General features: G+C 43.6%; 1 protein-coding gene across 6 annotated transcripts in view; it reads left to right on the top strand.

Moving 5' to 3' along the window:
• CLIP2 (CAP-Gly domain containing linker protein 2) overlaps positions 1 to 21,046 on the top strand; it is a 96,977-nt gene that overhangs the window by 20,161 nt on the left and 55,770 nt on the right. For 5 of the 6 annotated variants that reach the window (XR_013923660.1, XM_080364955.1, XM_080364954.1 and 2 more), the window contains one exon: positions 13,388 to 13,609. Coding sequence is in view for 5 of the 6 variants with exons in the window: in XM_080364955.1 (XP_080221081.1) it covers positions 13,498 to 13,609 (112 nt within the window). In the remaining variant the exon portion in view is untranslated. Of the gene's footprint in view, positions 1 to 10,652; positions 13,020 to 13,387; positions 13,610 to 21,046 lie in introns of those variants that run through there. The other variant, XM_080364953.1, reaches the window with a different exon arrangement.

Below are 21,046 nucleotides of genomic sequence, written 5' to 3'. Positions count from 1 at the left end.
CACAACAAAAAAAAACCCCTTCAACCAACCAACCAAAAAACTCAAAACACAAACCCTCAATGTTTCTGCATCAACTTTTTGAAAATCGTTCCCATCCACTGTCATGGTTTTTGTTATCTCCTTCTAAAAGAGTGAAACTGTCCCTATAAAATAGCCATGGTTGTTTCGGATGCAGCGTAAGCAAAGAGAGATGTGGGAAGAAAAAACACCAAGCACTGCTGTATTTTGTTGTTGCAGTTTAAATTTTTTCTACTTCAGTATGATGGAGTAAAATATGATGCTGACTTGAATTGGCATTGAAATTAGGTGATACTTTCAGTGATTTATTTTTATTGTGCTAGGATTTACCCACCTGGATAGTTGCAGAGAAATGTGGCACAGACTAGCAAAATGCCCTGCTGCGGATTCTGAGCCAGCCATGAAGTACCCATCTCCCCATCCCTGTCTGTGCTGAAGTGCAAAGGGAATCTGAAGTCTGTTTGGTTTATTTTGAGGGTTAATGTTCTGAACTCTGATGTTGACTCCCTTGATAACTCCATTTGTGCCTGGGAAAGCCAAATGAATATTTTTGAAAACTATTTATACTCTGTGTCTATAAAGTAAACACTTCAGAAAGACTTCCCAAGTCCTTTGATGGGTTGGATGTTCAGAGAGATAGTGGTGCTTAATAGAGTTAGGCTGCTATCCATCTCTGCCACTGTTTTTTGAGTAATCTTGGGAAAAATATTTTCCTTCTCTGCATCTATTTCTCGCAGGCACAAAATGGATTTTGCAGTTCTGACCTCCTTTGAGCTCCCTGTATGAAACGCTCTGTGGATGTTTGATATGTGGATCTTGGAAATTTTTAATCACTCTGGTGCTTTTTAATTCTTCTCCTGTGCTCGCCCACATGGTTCCTTTAAAAAGATAATGCAAATAAAATTGTGTTGCTTGTGTCAGAGGTCTTGGTCAAAGTTAATCCTATTTTATTTTAGTTAATAACTTGCATTGTGTAGTAAAGACTACATGAGTATTAGTTACACTGGAAGGTGGCAGAAACTTTGAGATCATTCATGTGTTCCAGATTAGGTCTGTCTTCATCTGTCATTCAAGACAGAGGTTTGAAGGTATCTGGGGTTTTGTTTGTTTGGCTTTTTGTTTTTTTTAAAGAATAGTGTGAGCAGTGAGGGAGTTTCTACATCCTCTCTGGACAGTCTAGCTCGGTTCAAACTGATGTTGTAGTTAGAACTGCACAGTCTGTGTCTTCCCCTTTTGTTTGTTGTCACTGTCATTTTGTGTATCTACCTGTTACTGTACAAAGGACAAGTACAAAAGAGTTTCACTGACAAAACCAACACAACTTCTTTTGCAGCTTGAACTTCTTTTGCAGCACGTCTTTCAGAGGGGTAGAGGAAGGCTTCCAAACTGAGGCATCAGCTTCTGGCATAGTTAGTAACAAAGACTTTCTGTGGTTGATCCGTTCTTTTTCTTTCTTTGACGTATTCCTCCCCCCTTTATCTGTTGCATCATGCTCTGAAAACTTCTGTGTCCGCCAATTAGTGCTGGAAACTTTTCAGTGAATCCTGACAAGCGCAAAAAGCAGCTGCTTGTTGAAACACCAGCACTTCCCCATCCCTTGCAAATACTCCCATTCATGACCTGCAAGCACCTCCCCTCGATGCAGGGGCTGTCCTGGCTGGGGAACAAACCTCCCTAGGAAAAGAGGCCTCTCCTGGGAGATGCAGAGAGGCACTTAGGTCATAAGATGTGTTTAATGGGCTTTTTAACTTCGTATTTGGCTGTCATATATTGTGTACTATACTACCTTAGTGGCCCTCTGCATGAAGTCTGTCCTGGTGATTAAAGGCTGCTCCTTAGCTATATTTAGCATATAACTATTTGTTTTATAACCAAGATCCTTCCTATGCAAACTGGAGTAGGTCAGTCTGCAACCTTGAATAAATGTTTTTTTTTTCCTCTGGACTTCTGTTTCCCAGCTGGTAAGTTTGGCATGTTTCAGCTGATGACCAATGCACCAGCCATTCCTAATGGATATTTAATGGTGGCTAATATGGCCCAAAAAGGTAGGCTTGTGTGGAATGTGCTGCTCAGGCAGCAGAGGCTGATGTTTTGCCTTACACTAGTCATCTTTTACATGTCTGTTTCTGTAGGCTTTTGCTGGGATCTATGAAGTCGTTTTTTGAACTTGCTAAATCCCTTCTGTAGGAAAACTTCATGCTTATATGTGTCTGTATATTTATATATATTTCTAGTAAATTATACCGGCGATAGCAATTTTTCCTGCAAACTTAATCTTGATGTCTCTGAAGAATCTTTAAGCACTTTTTCCCTTTTTATCTCTGAATCCCTCCAAAGCACATTGGCTAGACAGTCGGAAGGTATGGGAGCACTTCCAGCACACTGACATGGAAATGTCAAAGTCAAGTGGTGGTTTTGGGTGATCGTATGATTCAAGTTTATATAGTGCTATGATATACTCTGCCTTAGGGTGTCAGCAGCACTGATTGCCATGTTAGAAGAAGTGACAACTTGCTTTTTGTCATCCTTTTTGGATGAAACAGGACTAGTTTGCATTAGAGGCATTGTGCCTGCTCTGCATTGTAATGTAATGCTTGTAACGATTCTGTACTTGCTTGGCTAGATGAGATTATATCTTGATTTCTGTATAAAATCATGATTGTGGTCATGCCTGCATTAGAGGAGAGGTTAACAACACTTGTGGTGTAGAAACAACCTGTTTCTCTAAGAAGTGAAAGAGCAGCTAGGGTCGTGTGGTGGCTCTGGCTAGAACATATAGTGCTGCGGTCCTCCAGGAGTACGGTGGGTTGATCCATCTGTCCTGCCTACCTGTGTGCAGGCTGGGTTCCCCCTGGCAGCATCACTCTCATCTCCAGAGATATGTAATGTTAAATCCCATTTTTAACATAGATTCATCTAGCCAGACCTGTTCCTTTTGGCTGCCTGCATCTATACATCAAGCACTGCTATATGTGTGCTTCTCAATGGCATGGTAGTGTATCGATAGGAATGCTGATTAAAACCAGGCTGTGGAGCAGTACAGGTCTTGCAAGGTCTCTGTTGCTGCTGAAGGAGGCCTGGATGGACAGCCGTTCCCAGAGGCGTGCAGCCCGGACTGTGACAGCCTCTCTTTTTCTCGCCAGCCCAACAAGTCCCACTGGAGCATGGACAGCACACTGGGCATATTCAGTCTTCACACCTGCTTTGCAGTCTGTCTGTGTGGGATGGTGTTCTCTTCTTTTTTTTTTTTTTTTTTCCCACCCCTTAGAAACTGTAATCTCCAACCTCCTCCAGTGTAACGTGCTAGGTGGCCATCCTATGGTGCTGCTGTGGCTTGCTATGTGGCTTAGTGCCTAGAGGCTTTGAGCTAGGATCTCCGTTTCACTACATACGGTGCAACCCAAGATAAATGACAGCCTCTGGGGGGAAGATTGTGAGGTGTGGGTGAAAGGAATCGTGAGGCAGGAGGGCTAACATAACTATATTGACAGATAGGATCCAATTCGATACAACTTGCCAAAATTATTATGGTTTTGGTCATTGATAGGGATGTAATTTGAATAAGTGACGTGTTCTTTCTTGTACTATAAGGTTTGTAAGCTGTCTAAACTCCTAGCTTTTAATCTTTTTGATGTCTCTGAAGCATCTTTAAGCACTTTTTCCCTTTTTATCTCTGAATCCCTCCAAAGCACATAGGCTAGACAGTAGGAAGGTATGGGAGCACTTCCAGCACACTGACATGGAAATGTCAAAGTCAAGTACCTGTGTACTGGGGTTGCAGGTCGTAAGGTAGGAAATGCCACGATAAACGCATACTGACCGAAAGCAAACTTTCTAGATGACTGGCCTCCCTGTCTCTGCCACTGGTTATGGTGGGAGCTGTGTAGATGTGTTGCTGTCAGCTGAGGTCAGGGGAAATCACAGTATTTGTAGAGAGGCTCAGGAGAAAGCAGCAATTAGTGCATGTAGCCCAGAGGTCAGCTTCTGAAGTGGGAGGCTGAGTGCAGGCTGGTGAATCAGCAGGGGAGAGGAGGTGGGGGATGCTCCAGGGAACAACTGCATCCAGCATTGCTCTGCTGCTGCCAGCACAGTGATGGGAAGCAGGGTGCTTGAGCGTGGGGAGAGGGGATGGGGCTTACGCAGTGCCTTGGTGCTCTGGAGAGAGCGTGGGTTTGCTTCTCTAGCATCTTTGGTGATCTGAGATCTTCCAATAGGTGCTGGTGGTGTAACCCTCCTGGTCTGCCACCCTTCTATTCAAAAGCTGGTACTGTTATCATCTCTTTTGACGTGGCAAGGACATTACTGACCACTGTGGAAGAAGAAAGCAGCAGTCCTGGCTGTCAGTGCTACATTTCAACTGTGAGATGATGGTCTGTATTTCCTTTTTAGCTCACCTCCTGTTGTTGCTCGTCTTACTCTTAACAGTCAGGGTGTGAAGGTGGGTTAGTTATTCTTTCAATTTTGGGGAACATTTGCTTTGTTTGGAGGAGTAAGATGGTATTAGCTCATACTATTTGGCACAGAGTTTGTCCAAGGCCTTATAAGACATTGCCTGGGATGCAGCGTGTGTTTTGGGTTGCCATGTCTAAAATGGACTGATTTCAAGTGATAGAGGTTCAGTGAAGGTCTTCTGAGATGAACCAGGAAATGATGAGTCTGATATCTCAGGACCTCTCAAAGGAGAGCATTGCTTGTTCAAAATGACGTAGTGAAGGTGGAGAAAGGGCAAAGCTGTCTCATGGGGGCTGGACACAGAGAGTGTCAGAGTTGTGCAAAGGGCAGAGTAGGTACGTGGGCAGAAAGTTGGATAGAATAAATCTGGACTGGCAACTGGCTGGGGTGATTCCCAGCCAGCGGAGGCTGAAACTAATGCTGCTGAACTCCAGGAACAAAAAATCTTGTAAGGTGGTTTTATAACTAAGCAGTTACAAAAATAATTAAAAAAAACAACCAAACAACAAAACCCAAGGGGTTTCATCAGATGCAGGGTAAGCTCTTCCTATTTTGCATCCCTGCCTGAAGTTTCAGCAGCTTGTGGAGAGGCAGGGTCAATTGTCCCTTAATGTGACATTGCATTGGGGTACTTCTGAGGGGTTTTCTGTACCAGCTGTTACACTGACAGTACCAGCGGCCGAGGGCAAGGCTTTGTTCTTGTCCCTGCTATAATGACCAGGTCTCCACTGCATAATGAATTGCAGTAAATGTGTGACTGCATTAGCTTGATGTCTTTTCCTAGTACACTTGAGGGTGTGAGGATATTGGACAGTATTAGTGGGTCACAGTGGTGGCTTCAGTGCCAAGTTCAATGTGACCCAAGGTATTTTGTATTACACCAGAAACATACTGCATTCCACCCCTATTTTCTTTGCTTTTCACTGTATCATTTGGAAGTTTGAACTGGTACAACTGCGCTATCATCAGACAGGCTGTCGTAACACTGCACTGAAAATGAAAACAAAATTCCTAGTTTCAAAAAAACTTAAACGTACAAAGAAAGAGAAGAAACTTGCAAGGCCAGTTGTTTTCCATTTTCAGCTCTCTGTTGCTCCAGTCTTTCAGTTACAGTCTACAAACCCACACTGGCCTGCACATTGCAGGTGTAGCCTGTAAAAAGGGGGGAAAAAATCAGGGCAGGAGGGACCTGGGTCCTGTTTTTGTTTCATAATCAAAGTCCAGGGCAGAGGTTAGACTACAGAAGTGCACAAATCAAAATCTTTTATGTTAACCTGAACTCCAGTGAATAACAGATTAAGTGCCAGGCTGAGCTTTAATGCTGCACTAAATCAAGCCATCAAAAGCCAGGAAATTCCTAAAGTTCAGATCCTTCTGCAGTTCTGCACAGGGTGCGTAGCATGGCTGAGTTATTGTATAGCTCACATTCAATTAAAGAATTTTTTTCTCCAATAGTAAAATACCAAACCATTATAATGGAATATGCTTATCATGTATCACAATGCTTCCTGCACTCTGCCTGCTCTCCGCATGTTTCTTTTCCAGATACTGCTTAATGACTAATAACACTTTCTGTGAATAGGAAAATTGGGTTTTGTCAAAGCCCCTTGAGTTGTAGGGAAACCTTTCATGGAACTGAGTGGCCAAATCTGAATTGACCTGGAGGAATAGCAGTTCTGAAATCTCTGTGTATATTCTGCTCCCTTCCCATGTGAGCTGTGCAGTTTTGCTGTCATGCCCCTATATATTTCTGTAGGCACAGTGACCCCTGCCCCCAGGGCTTAACTCCAGGGTGCATAAACTTATGTAGATCCAAGACCATACCCAGGATTTCCCCCCACAAATTAGAGATAGTTTTGCTCTGCAATTAGCGCCGAATTGTTGCGATCTACTGTGCCAGTTTTCAGTAGGCATTTTGCCAGCCTGGGGAGCATGAGCTCATCAGCAAGCCCATAATTACTTCCCAGTTTGTTTGTGATGACTTCCTTGAATGTCCTTTGGGTTTTTTGCCCCACTTTGCCTCAGGTTTTGCATTGTGGTTTTTAGTTGGAGTGCAGTGGTGTGTTTTTGCACATTCTTCCTTTAATAACCATTGTTTTGTAACCAAATCACAGGCTGATTAGTCTGTCATAGTGGTTAAAGCTAGTTTAAAAAAATGTCTTAAGTTTTTAAATAAAAGACCTCTAGGACCTTTTGCATTCTGTGCTAATTATTACAAAACCTGAGCGGGAAAGAGGAGCAAACACAGGCTTTTTTAGAGATTAACAACTTTTCAGACATGTATAAGGGAGGCTACATACTAACAACAGAGTTCATGGCTGAAGAACCTGTGTGAATTCTCAGCTGCAAGGGAGAAAAAAACACTGATAACTGACAGAGGATACAGGTTCCCCTGGTTTTCCCTGTGTGTAACCAAGCTAATATACTCCTTCCTTTCATTCCTGTAGTACTCTACCTCCATTCCCTCTATGGGAGGAGGAAAGGTTTTCTTGGGAGAAGAGTCTGACATGAATTAAGAATGAGCATCTCTTATTTCCTCTGTACTTCAATTAAGTGAAAGGATTTAATCCTAATCTGCCACGTGCTTCAGAAATAGATTTCTGATTGCTTGTCGGAAGGAGTAACTAATTGGAGAAGTGAGAAGATGATGGTATGATTACCTTGGATCAGATGGAACATCTTAAGGAATTAAAAGATAAAATTGCCCTTTCTTCTCAGCATAATCATGGTCTCTATTAGCAAAGCTGCAGTTTGGCTTTATCAGATCCTGTCTCTATGTTGATTGGATTCATTTCCTGTCCCTTTTGCAGAAGACTGAGCCGCTTGAGCCTGGCCTTTGGATTTTTGATTTCAAGGCAAAATTCTGTTCTTAAACCCCTTGGCTCATCTTTGCAGCATGGCCAGCGTTGTGGGGTCATGAGCCTGGGGCACCACATCTTGACCTGCCCTTGCCTCTGCCATGCCATCAGTTTGGCAGTGATGTTATGCTAGAGTAATGACTCTAGGAGATGAAGCTTTATTGCCTGAAAATCTCATTTTCCTGGGGTGGGAAAGGTGCAGAAAAGCTGGGAAATATGAGGCAGATGCAACCAAATGCTTAGAAACAAGAGATGAAATAACTTTACGTAACTTAAAATAAAATCAATATCTTTAGGTGAGTAAAGGATTTGTGTAAGGCCTAATAAATGAATACCAGAGTTGGCACTGAAAGCTTTTTGCCTTTATTCTGTCTGCTTATTGTTGAAGTGAGCGCAAAGCTCCTCCAGCAATCAGTGGACCAAATTCTTCTCTAGCAGTTTGTTTCTAGGAAGGTGTCGGGCTTCAGGTATTGTTTTCAGGATTTACAGTGCCTGATGTTGAAGGCTTCTGCAAGCAGTAATGCTGTTTTCACTGGGAAATTTTGCATGGGTAGTGTGACACATGTGAGAGTGAATTGCTGGAACGGGCAGTTGTGGGTCTTACAGAGGCTAGGGGACCGAATCCAGAAATCTCTTCAAGGCTCTGTACTCTTTCTGAAATACAAAGCCAGAACATGGATAGAGAATTAAGTTCCTGCTTGAACATTTAACTCTCCTGAACATGCATGCAAAGGATGTGTGGAAACCAAAGTGCTGTTGGATCTTCCCCAGCTGCGCATTGTACAGCAGCATGTGGGATTATTTCTCTTTCCTATAGATGATGGGGATTTACCTTGCAGGCGTGAAATGCACTTTCCATTACTCCATATGGAGTCACTGTTATTACGTTGTCGGAGCAGCTGCAGGCAGAATTCCTGGTCTTCCAAAGCTGTGTCTTTATTATTAATGCAAGAGTCTTTGTGCAGATTCAGCCACACCACCACGTCTTATGATAGCCCTTGAAATGGCTTAAACTCTGCTTGGAGATGTGCTGCCATAGGGCTGCGTCCCATGTCCTGGTGTTCCTCGTCTTTAGTACGAACATGAGGAAAGCTGGCATAGTGTTTTAAGTAATGGCACAAAGAATTACTTGTCAAAAGAGTATCTTAGATGGGAGTGGCTAAAAACAGAAAGACTTCTATTGTGTAAACCTTTCCCTATCCAAATAGTTGTCTTTGACTCATGCAAATAATCAATGACTTCAAGATAATTTAAAAGGAAAAAAAAAAGTGTTTTAGTGCTTCCCTGCATTGTCTTTGTTTATCATTAACCTTCTGTACAACATAACCTCAATTTCCTCAGTCTGATAACTAGATGCTGTTCTTTACCTTTTTGTAATTGGCCCTTGCCCTGAAAAGGTGTGCGCATGACTGACTGCAAGCTTAAAATTTTATTTCTTGCATGTGGATTTCCAAATTCAGAAAATTAGAAACCTAAATTTTGGTTCTCACTTTTTTGTCTACATGTTTAATTTTAAGAAATAAGGAGCTAATTCTTCCCAAAATATTGCAGGTACCCAACTGTTACAGTAATGTTCAGATACAGGTGATCTAAATTCCAATTGGGTCTGCATTCAGAATGAAATCCCTGTGCCTTGCCTCAGGTTTCATGTTGGGTAAACACTTCTTATGTCTAGATCCATCCAGAAGGAACCACCAGGCGCAGGACGGGATTCAGGCTGACTCAATTCTGGTATCTGGAAACCTGTTCCTGTGTCTTGCAGTTGTTTTGCTCAATATGTTGAGGTGAACAGATCCTTTGATGGGTGTGTACCCAGGAAGGCTTTCTTCTGGGGGAGTATGTTGAATCTTTGAGCCTGCTTTGTTATGTCCTTCTTGAATGGGATGGTGTTCCACGTGGCAAGCCAGTACTCATGTGCCTTGTCGAGGGCAGGAGGGATGGATGATGCAAAGAACCTTGTGGCTAAGCTATATTGCCAAGACTGACAAAGGCTTTTGCTTCCAACCCTTGTGTTATTATTCCTCTACCACATTTGAGAAATAATTGAAGTCTAAGCACCTCCCAATTGTTTTTCTGTTTTACTGTGTGCTGTTCTGATGCCTGGCCAGCATTGTGGATACTTGTATGTCCACATCCATGTGTTGCTCCTGGTAAAAGATATGTTTTGGATGTACATCTGTACTTGGTTGAGAACTGTTCCCCTTTTTGATTCTGAGCCTGGGTGACTCAGATCCAGCTGTCCTCTTTTCTGATGGAAAAATGGAGAACAGAATATTTTGGCCATTTGAAGCAGGCTTTCATGTTGTGCATTCCTGGGATGCTTTTCTTGATTGTGGGAACAGACAGAACCATTCATCCCAGTATGAAAAGATTGCAGGAAGAATCTAGCAGAGACCTAGAAAATCCTTTTAGTCTGTGTCATCTTAGAAAAGGAAGAAAAACAAAATAAGCAGAGCTGGTGGCCCCAGAGTATCCACAGGGGCATATGTTGGGTTTTTCTTTTACTGTGTCTCTGGAGAAAGTCACATCTCCATGAAGTTATATGGGAAGGCAAAGGTTACAGCCTGTGCAGGTAATATAGGGAATAGGAAAGAAAAAATGTGTCATGTGTTTCTTAGGCCACATGCATCATCATATTTGCCTGTGTTCAGCATCTACTACTGGAAATGGAGAGATTTTGTTGGTTTTTTTTTTTTCTTTTTTTCTTTTTTCATTCCAGAAAGGCTCTGTTAATAGAGCCTGTTGGGATGCTGAAGGTACAATGCAGGAGCTCAGAGCAGGTTGTTATCTCTAATGGAGCAGGGCAGAGCCCTGTGGAGATACTGGCCTATGTCCCAGGGCAAGGCTATTTGTGCAGCACAAAAGCTGCATCACTTGGTTGGGAGCTGACATGGGACTTGGATGGTTCAGAGCAGCACTGCTCTGGGTGGTGAAGATGACCTAATGGCGTAATTTGGAAGAGTTCCATGCTTGGCATTCAGAGCTTCCTAAAAATCTGCTCACATTTTGGTGTTGAAATAGGGGAGAAACTAGTGACAGAGAAGGAAGATCTATCCTTAGCAGCAGGCATAGACTTTTTTAAAAATGTTCCAGATGTATGTTTGGTTGGTTTTTTGTTTTGTTTTGTTTTTTAATGTATTTATTTCTAACAAGCTGCATTTATAGTAAAATTGACTTAAGTTCATCCTCATTTACCTGTGTGGTAATGAGCGTGCAGGTATACACTAAGGCACTTGTCCCTGTTACCTGGCTTTAGTCAATCTGCAGCTTGTGGAGATGGGAATGACCCTTCAGATAGGTGAGTTCCCCCACATTTTCTGCAACCTGCTATGCAGCGAGCGTAGCTGGAGAGGGAGTATCTGACTGATGCAGGGTAGCACTTCAGAGGTTTTTGAATCCATTGTGGAGTGTGGAGACCCCAATGAGTGTGGCTGTGAACTAGTAGTGATTGTATTTCAGGATAAAAGAGGCTATCTGTTTGGAGGGTAGCTTAATTAGCAGCCTGTGGAGTTCGTTTGTTTTTCAGCATTAGTATGTTGAAGGCAAATGTGTTTGCATAAAGGTTTCTGGCAGGAATCTTTATGCAGTGGGAATGCACTTCCTCTTATTTCTCTCCCCCTGCATAAAAATAAAATCCAGTCATCCTGAGAATGAGCAGAATATCACAACATCCTGTGATTTGTGTGGCCAGCTGATCTTCAGGGATAATGAGTAGCAGAGGGAGAATGAAATGAAGTTCCCTGTCTCTTCATAGATGGGCAACAAAATAGAGGAGCAGACTAAATTCACTGTCTCCCTAAAGTGTGTGTGGTTCTGGCTGTAAAATTAGGGATCTAGAGACTCCCTCTAACAAAGGCCTGAAAACACTGTAAAATATTTTTATTCTTTTGCACGCTTCCCTGCTTAAAATCTTCTCTACTACTATTTTATCCTTCCCGTGTCCTTTTATCCTCCTTCCCCCATCCATATTCCTGGTTGTGGATTCAACCAACCATCATGTTTTATGTGGAAGAACCAGCATCCCCAGCTTGCTTAATTGCAAGTACAGCATCAAACCTTGCAACCAAAAGGTAGGACGGAGCGATGTGACGTGTGAATCTAGGAGTAAGGGCATATCGTGAAGAAAGCAAACCTGCAGGTTGAAGGTGATGGAGACGCGGCAAGCTCTCTTGTTAGACCACATCACCTGCCACCAGAAGTGCTAGAAATTGAGTTGCTCTGTAAAATCAAAGCTAGCCCTGGGCAAAATGTGTCATGTGAGATGGGAGTGGGTGGGAGGGAGGGAGGGAGGTGTCTGATGGCTTGACAGATAGGAGGAGCCAGGCTGATCAATATTTCTCACCTCCAGATTCTGTTACTTGTCTCCCTCTTTTATGCTAAGTAGAGCTGGAAACTGCAGCCTCCAGTCTAGCTCTGTGACAGCATCTGGTCCTTGCTGGCTGTGTTGCAGGAGGGCTGTTTTCTCTCTTCCTTAATAAGAACTGCTTGCTCTTATCTATTGTTCCTTTTGCTGGTGATGTGATCTGAGCATCCCACTCCTTGTGAACAGCCCTGACTTGTGTGTAAGCTAAATACTCCCCAGTTGGTGCTGTCTGCAGGTGTCTGAAGCCACCCCAGGTGTTGAACACCCTTTGTGGGGTACGTGGGGAAGAGACAAGGCTTGATCCTTTGGGTTTTCACTCGGGCTCCCTCCCCAAGCTGTCTCTGCTGATCCTGCCTTTCCTTGTCTCTAAACTGGTGTGGGACAACTGACTCTTACTGTTGAAACAGTCTTTGGTGTCTCAGATATTCTTCAGGAATACAGTTTTGGAATTCTCCTTGTGGTTTTTCCTCCCCTGTGTCTGCTTGCAGCTTTCCCTGGAGCCCTGCCAGCTCTCCCCTCACTGACCCAGCCTGTGTTGAAATCCTTACTCATGCCTTAATCACTTCCCGATCCCGCTATTGCAATCCCCCCTTCCCCCACCCTGCCTAGCAGCATCTGCAAATCTTTGCTACATTAATTCTCAGGGGGGCTGCCTGCAGCAGGCTGCCTCCTTCCTTGGCCCAGGAAGTAGGTCTGGGTGTCCCCCGGCTTCTGGCTGCTCCTTGGTTTGCTCTCCTTGCAATTCCCTTTGCAGTTATATCCGAGTTGTCCCTGGCTCGCTCTGCTGCCACCTTCTTCCTTCTGCATCCCAGCCTGCTCAGCCAGCCAGCCTTAGCTTCCTTTGGGCTGATGGTCTCAATATTTTGATTATTTTTCTTTATCCATTAGGAATGTTTTTGCGTATTTTTTTTTAAGCAACTTAGTAATTTCCTTTGTTTTTCTTTTCTTTGGCATAAAACTTTTTGCTTGAGTTGTGTGCTTGTTAATGCAACATCCTTGCAAGGAATTTGGAGGTTTTATTCTGTTTGCCTGCCGGGAAGGGTGATGTGACTTCACTAATAAATAGTTGGTAGAGTCATGCTTACGTTTCAGAAAGTTGGGTTGTTGGTTTTTTTTTTCAGTCTTGCTGGAAATCCATGGGGTCGGATGCCCTTTTTCTGTAACAAGGTTTTGGATTTGCTTTTAAAGGAGAGGAGCTAAAAGCCCCATCTTGGACATTGGCTTCTTCCTTCCTTCTCCTGTCAATTTTCAGAGGCTGCCTTGAAGTCTTGTGAAAATGGGGGCCGTGCCCTGAAGGTGTTGTGCTGAGGGTTGTTAGTGTGCCTTTGGTAAGGGCTCCGACAGCAGAACTGGGTCCTGGCTGATGCGTGAACTGAGGCTTTAGAATTTAAAAGCAGTTAACAGTTTCAGTCACTCAAATCCCAAACTGAATTTATCTTCTTGTTGAGTGGTTCTTGGAGATTTCAGCTTTGGTCCAGGACTCCAGGTTTAAAGTGAGACTGTGAGATTGAAGTAAAGGATGTAACATTGAGATGGGAGATGAAGAAAATGATCACCCTTGTTTTACAGGAGAAGAAATGAAAGATCCTGACTCTTCTAGGAATGTGAGGAGGGAGCTGGGTACTGCTTTCTGGGAGCCTGTTCAGTGCTTTCCCACCCATTCTCAATCTGATTTCCTTGTGCTCTTATCTCCCAGGTCCCTGACAATGGAAGATGAGGTCTATCATCCAGAAGCCTGAACGGTGATACCAGGACAACCCTTCGAGACACTGGCAACACAAGCCTGAGATACAGGAGGCAGCAAACATGCTGAAGCCAAGTGGACTTAAAATCCCCGGCAGGGCTGGGAAGCACTCCAGCCCAGTGGGACGGGCATCAGGGACCACTGCAGCTGCTGTTACCACTGGTTCAAAAGAAGGTAAGGACTTGATCTGGCAGAGGCATGAGCTGACCCAGGTGATTACCAGGCTTAAAGGCAAAGGCCTAAAGGTGCCAGTGTTCAGCAGGATGTGAAATTCCTCATCTGTACCTAGACTGATTGTGAGCATGGATCAAAACAAGTGCAGTGGGGTGAGTAAACGGCCTCCCTCTCCCAAGTAATGCACAAAACAGGCAGGTTGTGGAGTGGGTGGGAGGCAGATGGATCCACTGGTGTTTAGAGCAAATAGAGGGAGATGCTGCCTCCTGTCTTGCTTGTTTGCATGTGCGTACTCTACAGATGGTAACATTTGAAGAGCTGGTCATAACTGGGCAGATGAGAACCTCACCCATGACTTTCTTAGACATTGTCCTGTAGCCATTGCTTCTGGCCTGTGATAACACAACAGTAAGAACCAGGCACTTAAGGTGATTTCTCCTCTGCTGATTGCCTTGAATTAGTGCCTTTGAACAGAATAATTTGAAACAGTGGTGTTTGAATAATGACTTATCTAGACATCCTTGTACATGCTTTGCTGTCTGTTGATCTATATCCAGTGTATAAATAAGCCATACAGACTGCCTTTATGCAGTATAATAAACACTTCAAAAGCGATTGAGATGTGTTTTGCTTAAGACTCATTCTGGCTTCTTTGATTGCTGGGTATTTTTTTTAATTAGAAATAATTTAGCAAATATTAAAGGTGCAAGTTTTGCATGTAATGCATTTTATTTCACTGTGTTACAAAAGGCTTTCTGCTTGGTTCTGGGGAAAAGCATCAGGGTTATGTATGTCCAATCAATTGCTTGTACGTTCAGTATGTTACACTTCCATTTGAAAATGTCACTTGTTGCTTTTTGAGATTTGTCAGCCTTTTGTCCCATAATAGTTCAGGCCACTACCCACATGCCTGGTTAGTTTGCTATATATCTCAGTCCAAAAAATACATAGCATTTGGCAGAAGCAGGAAAACTTTGACCTTTCAGCCAACATTTTTAGTATAAGGGATAATATTGGACAAAATATCCTTTAGCATGCTAGGATAAATTAGTCTATGATAATGACATTGTAAAAATGAGGGTCACCAGGCAATGTTCTCTCTTGTCAGAGTAATGCGGAAGTGTTAGTTATTTAAACAAAACAAACAAAACCCCCCCCCCATCTCTGAAGTTTCTGTTGTGTTGGGGCATGTGACCTTGTCCCATGAACACCCTCCACAGGACTTCCATGCAAAGACCCTGCTTGCTGCTGAGCGACCCTGGCTCTGCTCCATTATTACACATCAGCGGCCCTGCTTTGCTCATGGATTTTTTCAACTGAGCTTTCTCTTCTTTCAGTGACTGATAGCATATATATCATCTCTCCCACTCAGTAAATTCTTTCCTTGAACAGTATTGTAAAAATCATGGTCTTAACTTGGTATTTTGCACATGTGCAAGGTCTTGTTTGAGGGGCCAGTCACTGCATGAGATCATGGGCTGAGTTCCAGGTCCTTTGGTGTAATACAGTATTGTAGAGAGTGGAGCAGCACTGCTTTTCCTTGGCTGAGGACTTGGCCTTAGATGTAGAGATTTTTTTGAATTGCACTTTTCTGTGTTTCAGTGGGTTTTAATATTAGAAAGACTAATTTCTGTATTTAGTATCCAAATCAAAGATATTGAAACATCCTTATATCTGTTTGCTAGAGAGAAGTGCAAACTGACAAAGGAAATTCTTAGGATAAGGTTTCCAGGTTTGGCTGTTTATTTCGAAGTTATTCCCCAGACCCGTTTCTGTATTTCCCCCCTTGTTTCTCCTAGCACCTAGCTGTGATTGAGAAATGAAGGACTCCAGTGAAGTAACTAATAGCTACCAGTTGTGAATCTCTCAGGGTTCTTTGCGCTGGATTTTTAATTGCAGTGTGGCATGGAGTTACTTTCAGTTGATTTTATCACTTTTAAAACAACACCAAAATGAAGGAAAAGATCCGAGGCGTGTCTTCCCCTCGGAGGCTTTGCACAGAGGTGTCTTGGCAAACACAGTTGGCGTGTGTGTTGCAGTATGAAAGAGTTAGTCAGCGTGGATAGGCAGCGCAGATAGGCAGCACTGGGGTCTGATGCAGCCTTCCAGCTGAATGCGGTGCTTGTTTGCTGGAGCTTCTTTGTGCCTTGTTCAGCCACAGCCCTTTGTCACTGTGATAGATGTGCAGCAACGCCGGCCGAGCGTGGGCAGAATCTGCACCAAACTGAGTGTGACCTTTGCCTGAGTAGTTCTAAAATGAGCTTTATTCCTGGACAAATGAGTGTATGGAGAAGGGGAGAAGTCTCAGAGTGGTGGGTTGGTACTGTGCAGCCTGCTGCTCCTCTACCTGTCAGGGTGGTGCAGGGGGGCTTTCAGGAGTTATGGAGCTGCTGGAGCAATCACAGCACCGAGCTGGTCCTACCTGGAAGGTGAGAACAGAGCACGACAGGGCTGCTCACCCAGTGTATGTGAGGTGGATAACTGCAGTAGGGCTTGTAGCATCATCTTTGGTGTCATCCCTTGTGTCATCTTGCTCTGTGTCCTGCCCAAAAGCTACCACTGTGTCTGCGCAGGGCCTGTACCTGCTGTTCTTCCTGACAATCTCTCCAAAGGCCTGGCCAGGCCCTCGCTGCCTCCTGCTCCTCTCCTTTCCAAGGGTAATCTGAAGTGGTGAGCAAAGCGTGCATCCCAAAATCCTATTGACTCGGATATGCGCCCTTCTCTGAGAGTGGCAGCATCTGTGCTGGCTGTGGGGCCCGGCTGCAGTGCAATCATGAGTTTCAGCCTTTGGTGGGGAGAAACTCCAAGAGAATATTCTTTTCTTTCTGTCAAAGTGGTTTAATGCTATTTCAGAGCCAAGTGTTGACATTACTAAAATAGTAACCACAGCAGGCACTGACATAAACTTTGAGGATGCCTGCAGGCAGAGTATGTGGTGGTAGATGGCTGTGGAACTGGATTTCATTACCTTTCCTGGGATTGATCAGGACTGGGCTACAGGAGGGTGATGGAGCTTTGCTCCATCCTCACATTCTTCTGTCTTGCTAACCTGTCACTTGCCCTGTGGCCTTTAAGTGCATCACTGCTGTTAATTCACGGCAGTACTGATAACCCAGCTTTATCAAGAGGAAATAACAGCCCTCAGACTGGCATGTAGTTAGGTCTGGTACTGTGCAGTCAGCGCTGAGCGCTTTCCCCAGTGTCATGGCATTTGGAGCCTTTCTAATGTACAGAGGGACCATGGCTGAGATGGAGAGGCTGAAAACAATTTTCTTCTGTATGTTTAATGTTAATATTGCAAAAGGCTTTTTCTGCTTCCCTTTTCTGTCACTGTCCAAGAAAGTGCCTTTGTGATACATTGGGTGTCTGCTGGGAAGTAAAGATCCTCTAAAGATACCAAGCTTTACATCGGGTCTTAAAAAGTTGCATGAAGGAGGCTATATGCAAGGTATTTGAGAAGCCCAGCAGAAACCATGAGCTCTGCTTTGTGCCATCTTTGAACATTTGCATGAGCTCTGTGCACTGAGGGTGCTTCCTGGGAGACTGTCAGGGTTTGCCTGATTCCAGGGGGATCTGATTGTACTGGAGTTTTCTGAACTTATGTCTTGCCTCCACACTTAACCTGCCTCTTGCCAGAAATGCCAAAAGAGAGTTCGCCATTTTTTATTTTTTTTTTAATGCATTTGGTGATCCACTTGATCCCTGAAGCTTGATGGAAGAAAACCAGTGTGGCTTGGATTACAAAATACAGAGCTCTGCAACATTGATCTCTATGAATTTGCTACCTTGGGGGAAGACAGAAATTTCAAAAGCTTGAGGTATAGTTGCAAAAGTAAACCGTAAATCTAATCAAGTGCAGAATTAAACTGGAACAACGTACAGTCTGTTGGCTGAGCTGTCTCTTGGCTCTGGTAGCCTGGGACTGGCTCAGAAAGACCCCACATCAAGGTTACATCTGGAAGATTGGGTGTCAAAAGAAGGTGCTTGTTCTCCAGTTGTACCTGAGAGTTGTCAGAGCCAGGAGATGCAAATAAATTTTTAAAAGCTTCATACTTTCTTCCTCCTACCTTAAGCTGAGACCATAAGTTGATTGGTCTTGTCTGCAAAAGTACAAGTAGATCTACTTCCCTTTTTTCTTAGTCTGGAATACACAAAGATGCTTTGATTTCTTCTTTCTCTTTTCCCCAGCACTCTGTTCATATTCTGTTGTAGAAAGTCAAGTGTCTTTCATCCATCTCTTGACTCTTTTTTTTTTTTCCCAGGCAGTGGAGACGTACCCCGTTAAACATTTCCATGTACTCTTGACAACTCACATCTTACATAACAGAACAGAGGACTGATGCAAATGTAAGATGCTGTGTGTGCATGCATATATAATTTCATAGTTCATAGATGTAGGTTTCTATAGAGACCAAATATGATGTAGACCTATCATAGCACATGTGACAAGCTGGCTCAGTATGTCAGAGCTACTTTTCCTGAAAACTTACTCGGAGCCCCTGTTTCCTACCAGCTCATGGAGTGTCCTTTTTGAACTTTCCTAGAGCGGAGAGTTATTTGGTCTCCTATCTGAGACGGCAGTTCCAAAGACCTGTGAGGTATAAGGGCTTTTTGTGGTGGTATTCTGGGTTAGGTGCATTGGCTTCTTGTGGATGGAGGTGCCTTTTTTTTTTCTTTTTTTTTTTATTGTGAAAGAGAGCTGAAATGAGTCACTTCCACTGAAAGTCAGTGGAGGACTGGCACCTGACATGGATTCTTGGAAAACGTTAACCTTAATGAGTGGTCTCCACATCAGCTATCCCCCTCCCTCCTCTCCCATAAAGCTGGAACAGTGGAAAAAATTTCTGCTACTTTGTGGGAACTATTTTCCTTAAAAATAGACTGAAAATTCATCTCTAGCTGTCTCAGGAGAGGATTTCCCACAAATGCATTGGCTTATTTCCCATGCTGCAAGTGAAGAAAGTTACTGCTCTCAACCCCATGCACAAGAGAGGTTTCTGTGCAAGAGGTGTGGGTCACTAGCAAAGGGCTCAATATAATGTTTGGAGCTCTTGTTACTTACAAAGCTCGTATGTCTTGGTTTCTTTGTGATTCTCCTCCTGGAAAAGCCTGCTTTTGCCTGGAGTTGCAAGATGGAGAGAGAATGGAAGCTGTGATGAATGGGTCCACACAGCCCTCCCAGCTGGTGGAACAGGTGAAAGCCACTGCGAAGGGAAGTGTTCACATTTCAGGCTGGTTTTTTGTCTGCTCAGAGCAGCACTAGAGTAACTTGGTTAGAGGAGAAAGTTTTGGTTTTCATACTGCATTTTGCTGTCAGCTGGCTCTGGCGTTCATTTACAGTGTTTTTTATGGTTCTTAAATCTCTTCTTCAATTAAAGAATTCTGGCAAAAGGAGGAGGGAAAAAAGGAAAATTAGTATTTGCAGATGGAGTGGGGCAACACTGGGGCTTCAGCACTGGAGGCAAAAAAGCCCAAACCTGTTAACACTTTCTGTGAGACTTAAATGCATCCAGTCTGACTCCAGTCTCGATCTTGAATTTTACAGATGGATCCCATCTTTCTGAATGGGCAGGTGCAAGTATCTGTGACCTGAATATCATATTTAGGCATGGCTATGAGTACTAAAACTGCTTTTCAGTGGGTGCTGAGTTGTATTGCCAAAAACTATATTTTGACAGCTAAACTATACAGCATTGCCAGGAGCCTGGGAATGCCTTCTCATTTTCATGTAAGTGTACATACATTATTTCTGATGAAAAATAAATGCACAGAACTATTAATATCTGCTGGCATAATATCTGCCTTTGCAAACACTGTATGAGACTTTTGTTCACTAAAAATAAAAGCAAAGTGGACTGGAGCGCTCGCAGGGCCATTAAAGAGCACTAGATGACTGGCTCCATAGAGTAATTAAACTAAGTATGTTGTAATGAGGGTTTTATAAGCTTGAGCTGTGCTAGTTTTTGGGGTAGTTAGTTGCGCTTGGTTTCTGGTTGCTAATCAGCTGAGGCTGGTTTCATCCCCAGGGGATGATTACTGCTGTGCTGAGGGGATGAGCTTCAAGTTGTTCATGCAGCAGCTGGGACCTGTTTGCTGAGTGCAGTTGCTGAGTTTGCATTAGGTGGGATGCGTGATCAGAGCTGTCACTCCAACCTGAATGTGATCAGTCACTCCTAGCACCTGCAGATAAGGAGAAGAGGCCAACAGAGAGTTGGACAGACTCCATGGGTTACCTCCCAGGTGCCTCTTTGCAATTAACAGAGGTTTCCTTTGCAAATGGTGTGGTGTGATCTTCTTATCAGGGTTGAATCTAGTTTTGAGTCTTCTGTCGGGGGGGGGGGGGGGGGGGGGGGGAGTGAGTTATTTTTTTCTGATTTGTTTTCTAGAAATGCAGGTCTCGTCTGAGGGCTGCTTCTGGTTTTAGACTCAGCAATTCTGTGTGGCTAAGTCTCTGCATATACCTTGGCCCCATCATTAATGAGCTATACCTGCATGAATTCTGCTGGAGGAGTCTAAATCTCACCACTGCCTTAGCTCCTCTATGAGATTAGTGCCTTCCTCAGTGGAAAATCATTCCATTTATTTATCTGCAGCAAGATTAGCAGCAACATCTTGGTAAATTAACTTGAAAATCAGTTGTTTGCCCCTCAAGTTTCTCAGGATTATGTTGGAGTAAATTGACTGGATGCATAGCAATAAGAAGTAATTTCTGTTGCCTCTAGGATTATTTTGCAGTAAAATAGGAGGGAAGGTGTCCTTAATGAGGAATTTGTGCCTTGATAATAAGAGGGAGCTTCGGCAGGTTATTCTCAAGTAATCATTGATGGTTTGGCAGTGTCTTACCACAGGCTTTTTTGCAAAGCTGCAAGAAAGAGTGCTGAGGCTGTCTGGTTTTGTATCAATCTATTAATTCTCATTCCCAAATAAATATGAAAGACACTGAACTACTGTTTTGTATGAAACAAAAGAAATGGGATTGTAGTGTCCGGAGCAGCTGATTGACTGGCACAGACACAGGGAGCTAATTCTTGTCTATTCAAAGGCTTTGTGGCTCTTGATTAATATTAACTTGGGGTGTTGTGCACTGGCAAATTGGGAGAAAAGACCCCACATCATGGGGCCCGAGGCTGCTATTATTTGTAGCGAGCATTTGTTTTTGCTGGTTTTGCTTCGGGCCTCATGGAGCGATTGGTATTGTCAGTTCTTGTGTGAGCACCGTCCTCAATTAATCCACGCTGCAAGTGTGAATGGATATTCCTTGAGTGAGATTAGTGATTGTTGCTGGAAATGGGTCATTGGTGTCTTCGAAGTTTGATGAAGTCTTGCTTTATCATAATGGGTCTGCGTACACAGCATCTTCAGTTTCTAGGGGAATTGGGAGGACAAGGTGCCAACCAGCATGGCTTAAGATCAAATGCTTCTGATCACCTCAGTATC

The sequence above is a fragment of the Falco punctatus genome (genome assembly GCF_963210335.1).
Source record: "Falco punctatus genome assembly, chromosome: 1".
NCBI lineage: Eukaryota > Metazoa > Chordata > Aves > Falconiformes > Falconidae > Falco > Falco punctatus.
This window is presented reverse-complemented; position numbering and strand designations above follow the sequence as displayed.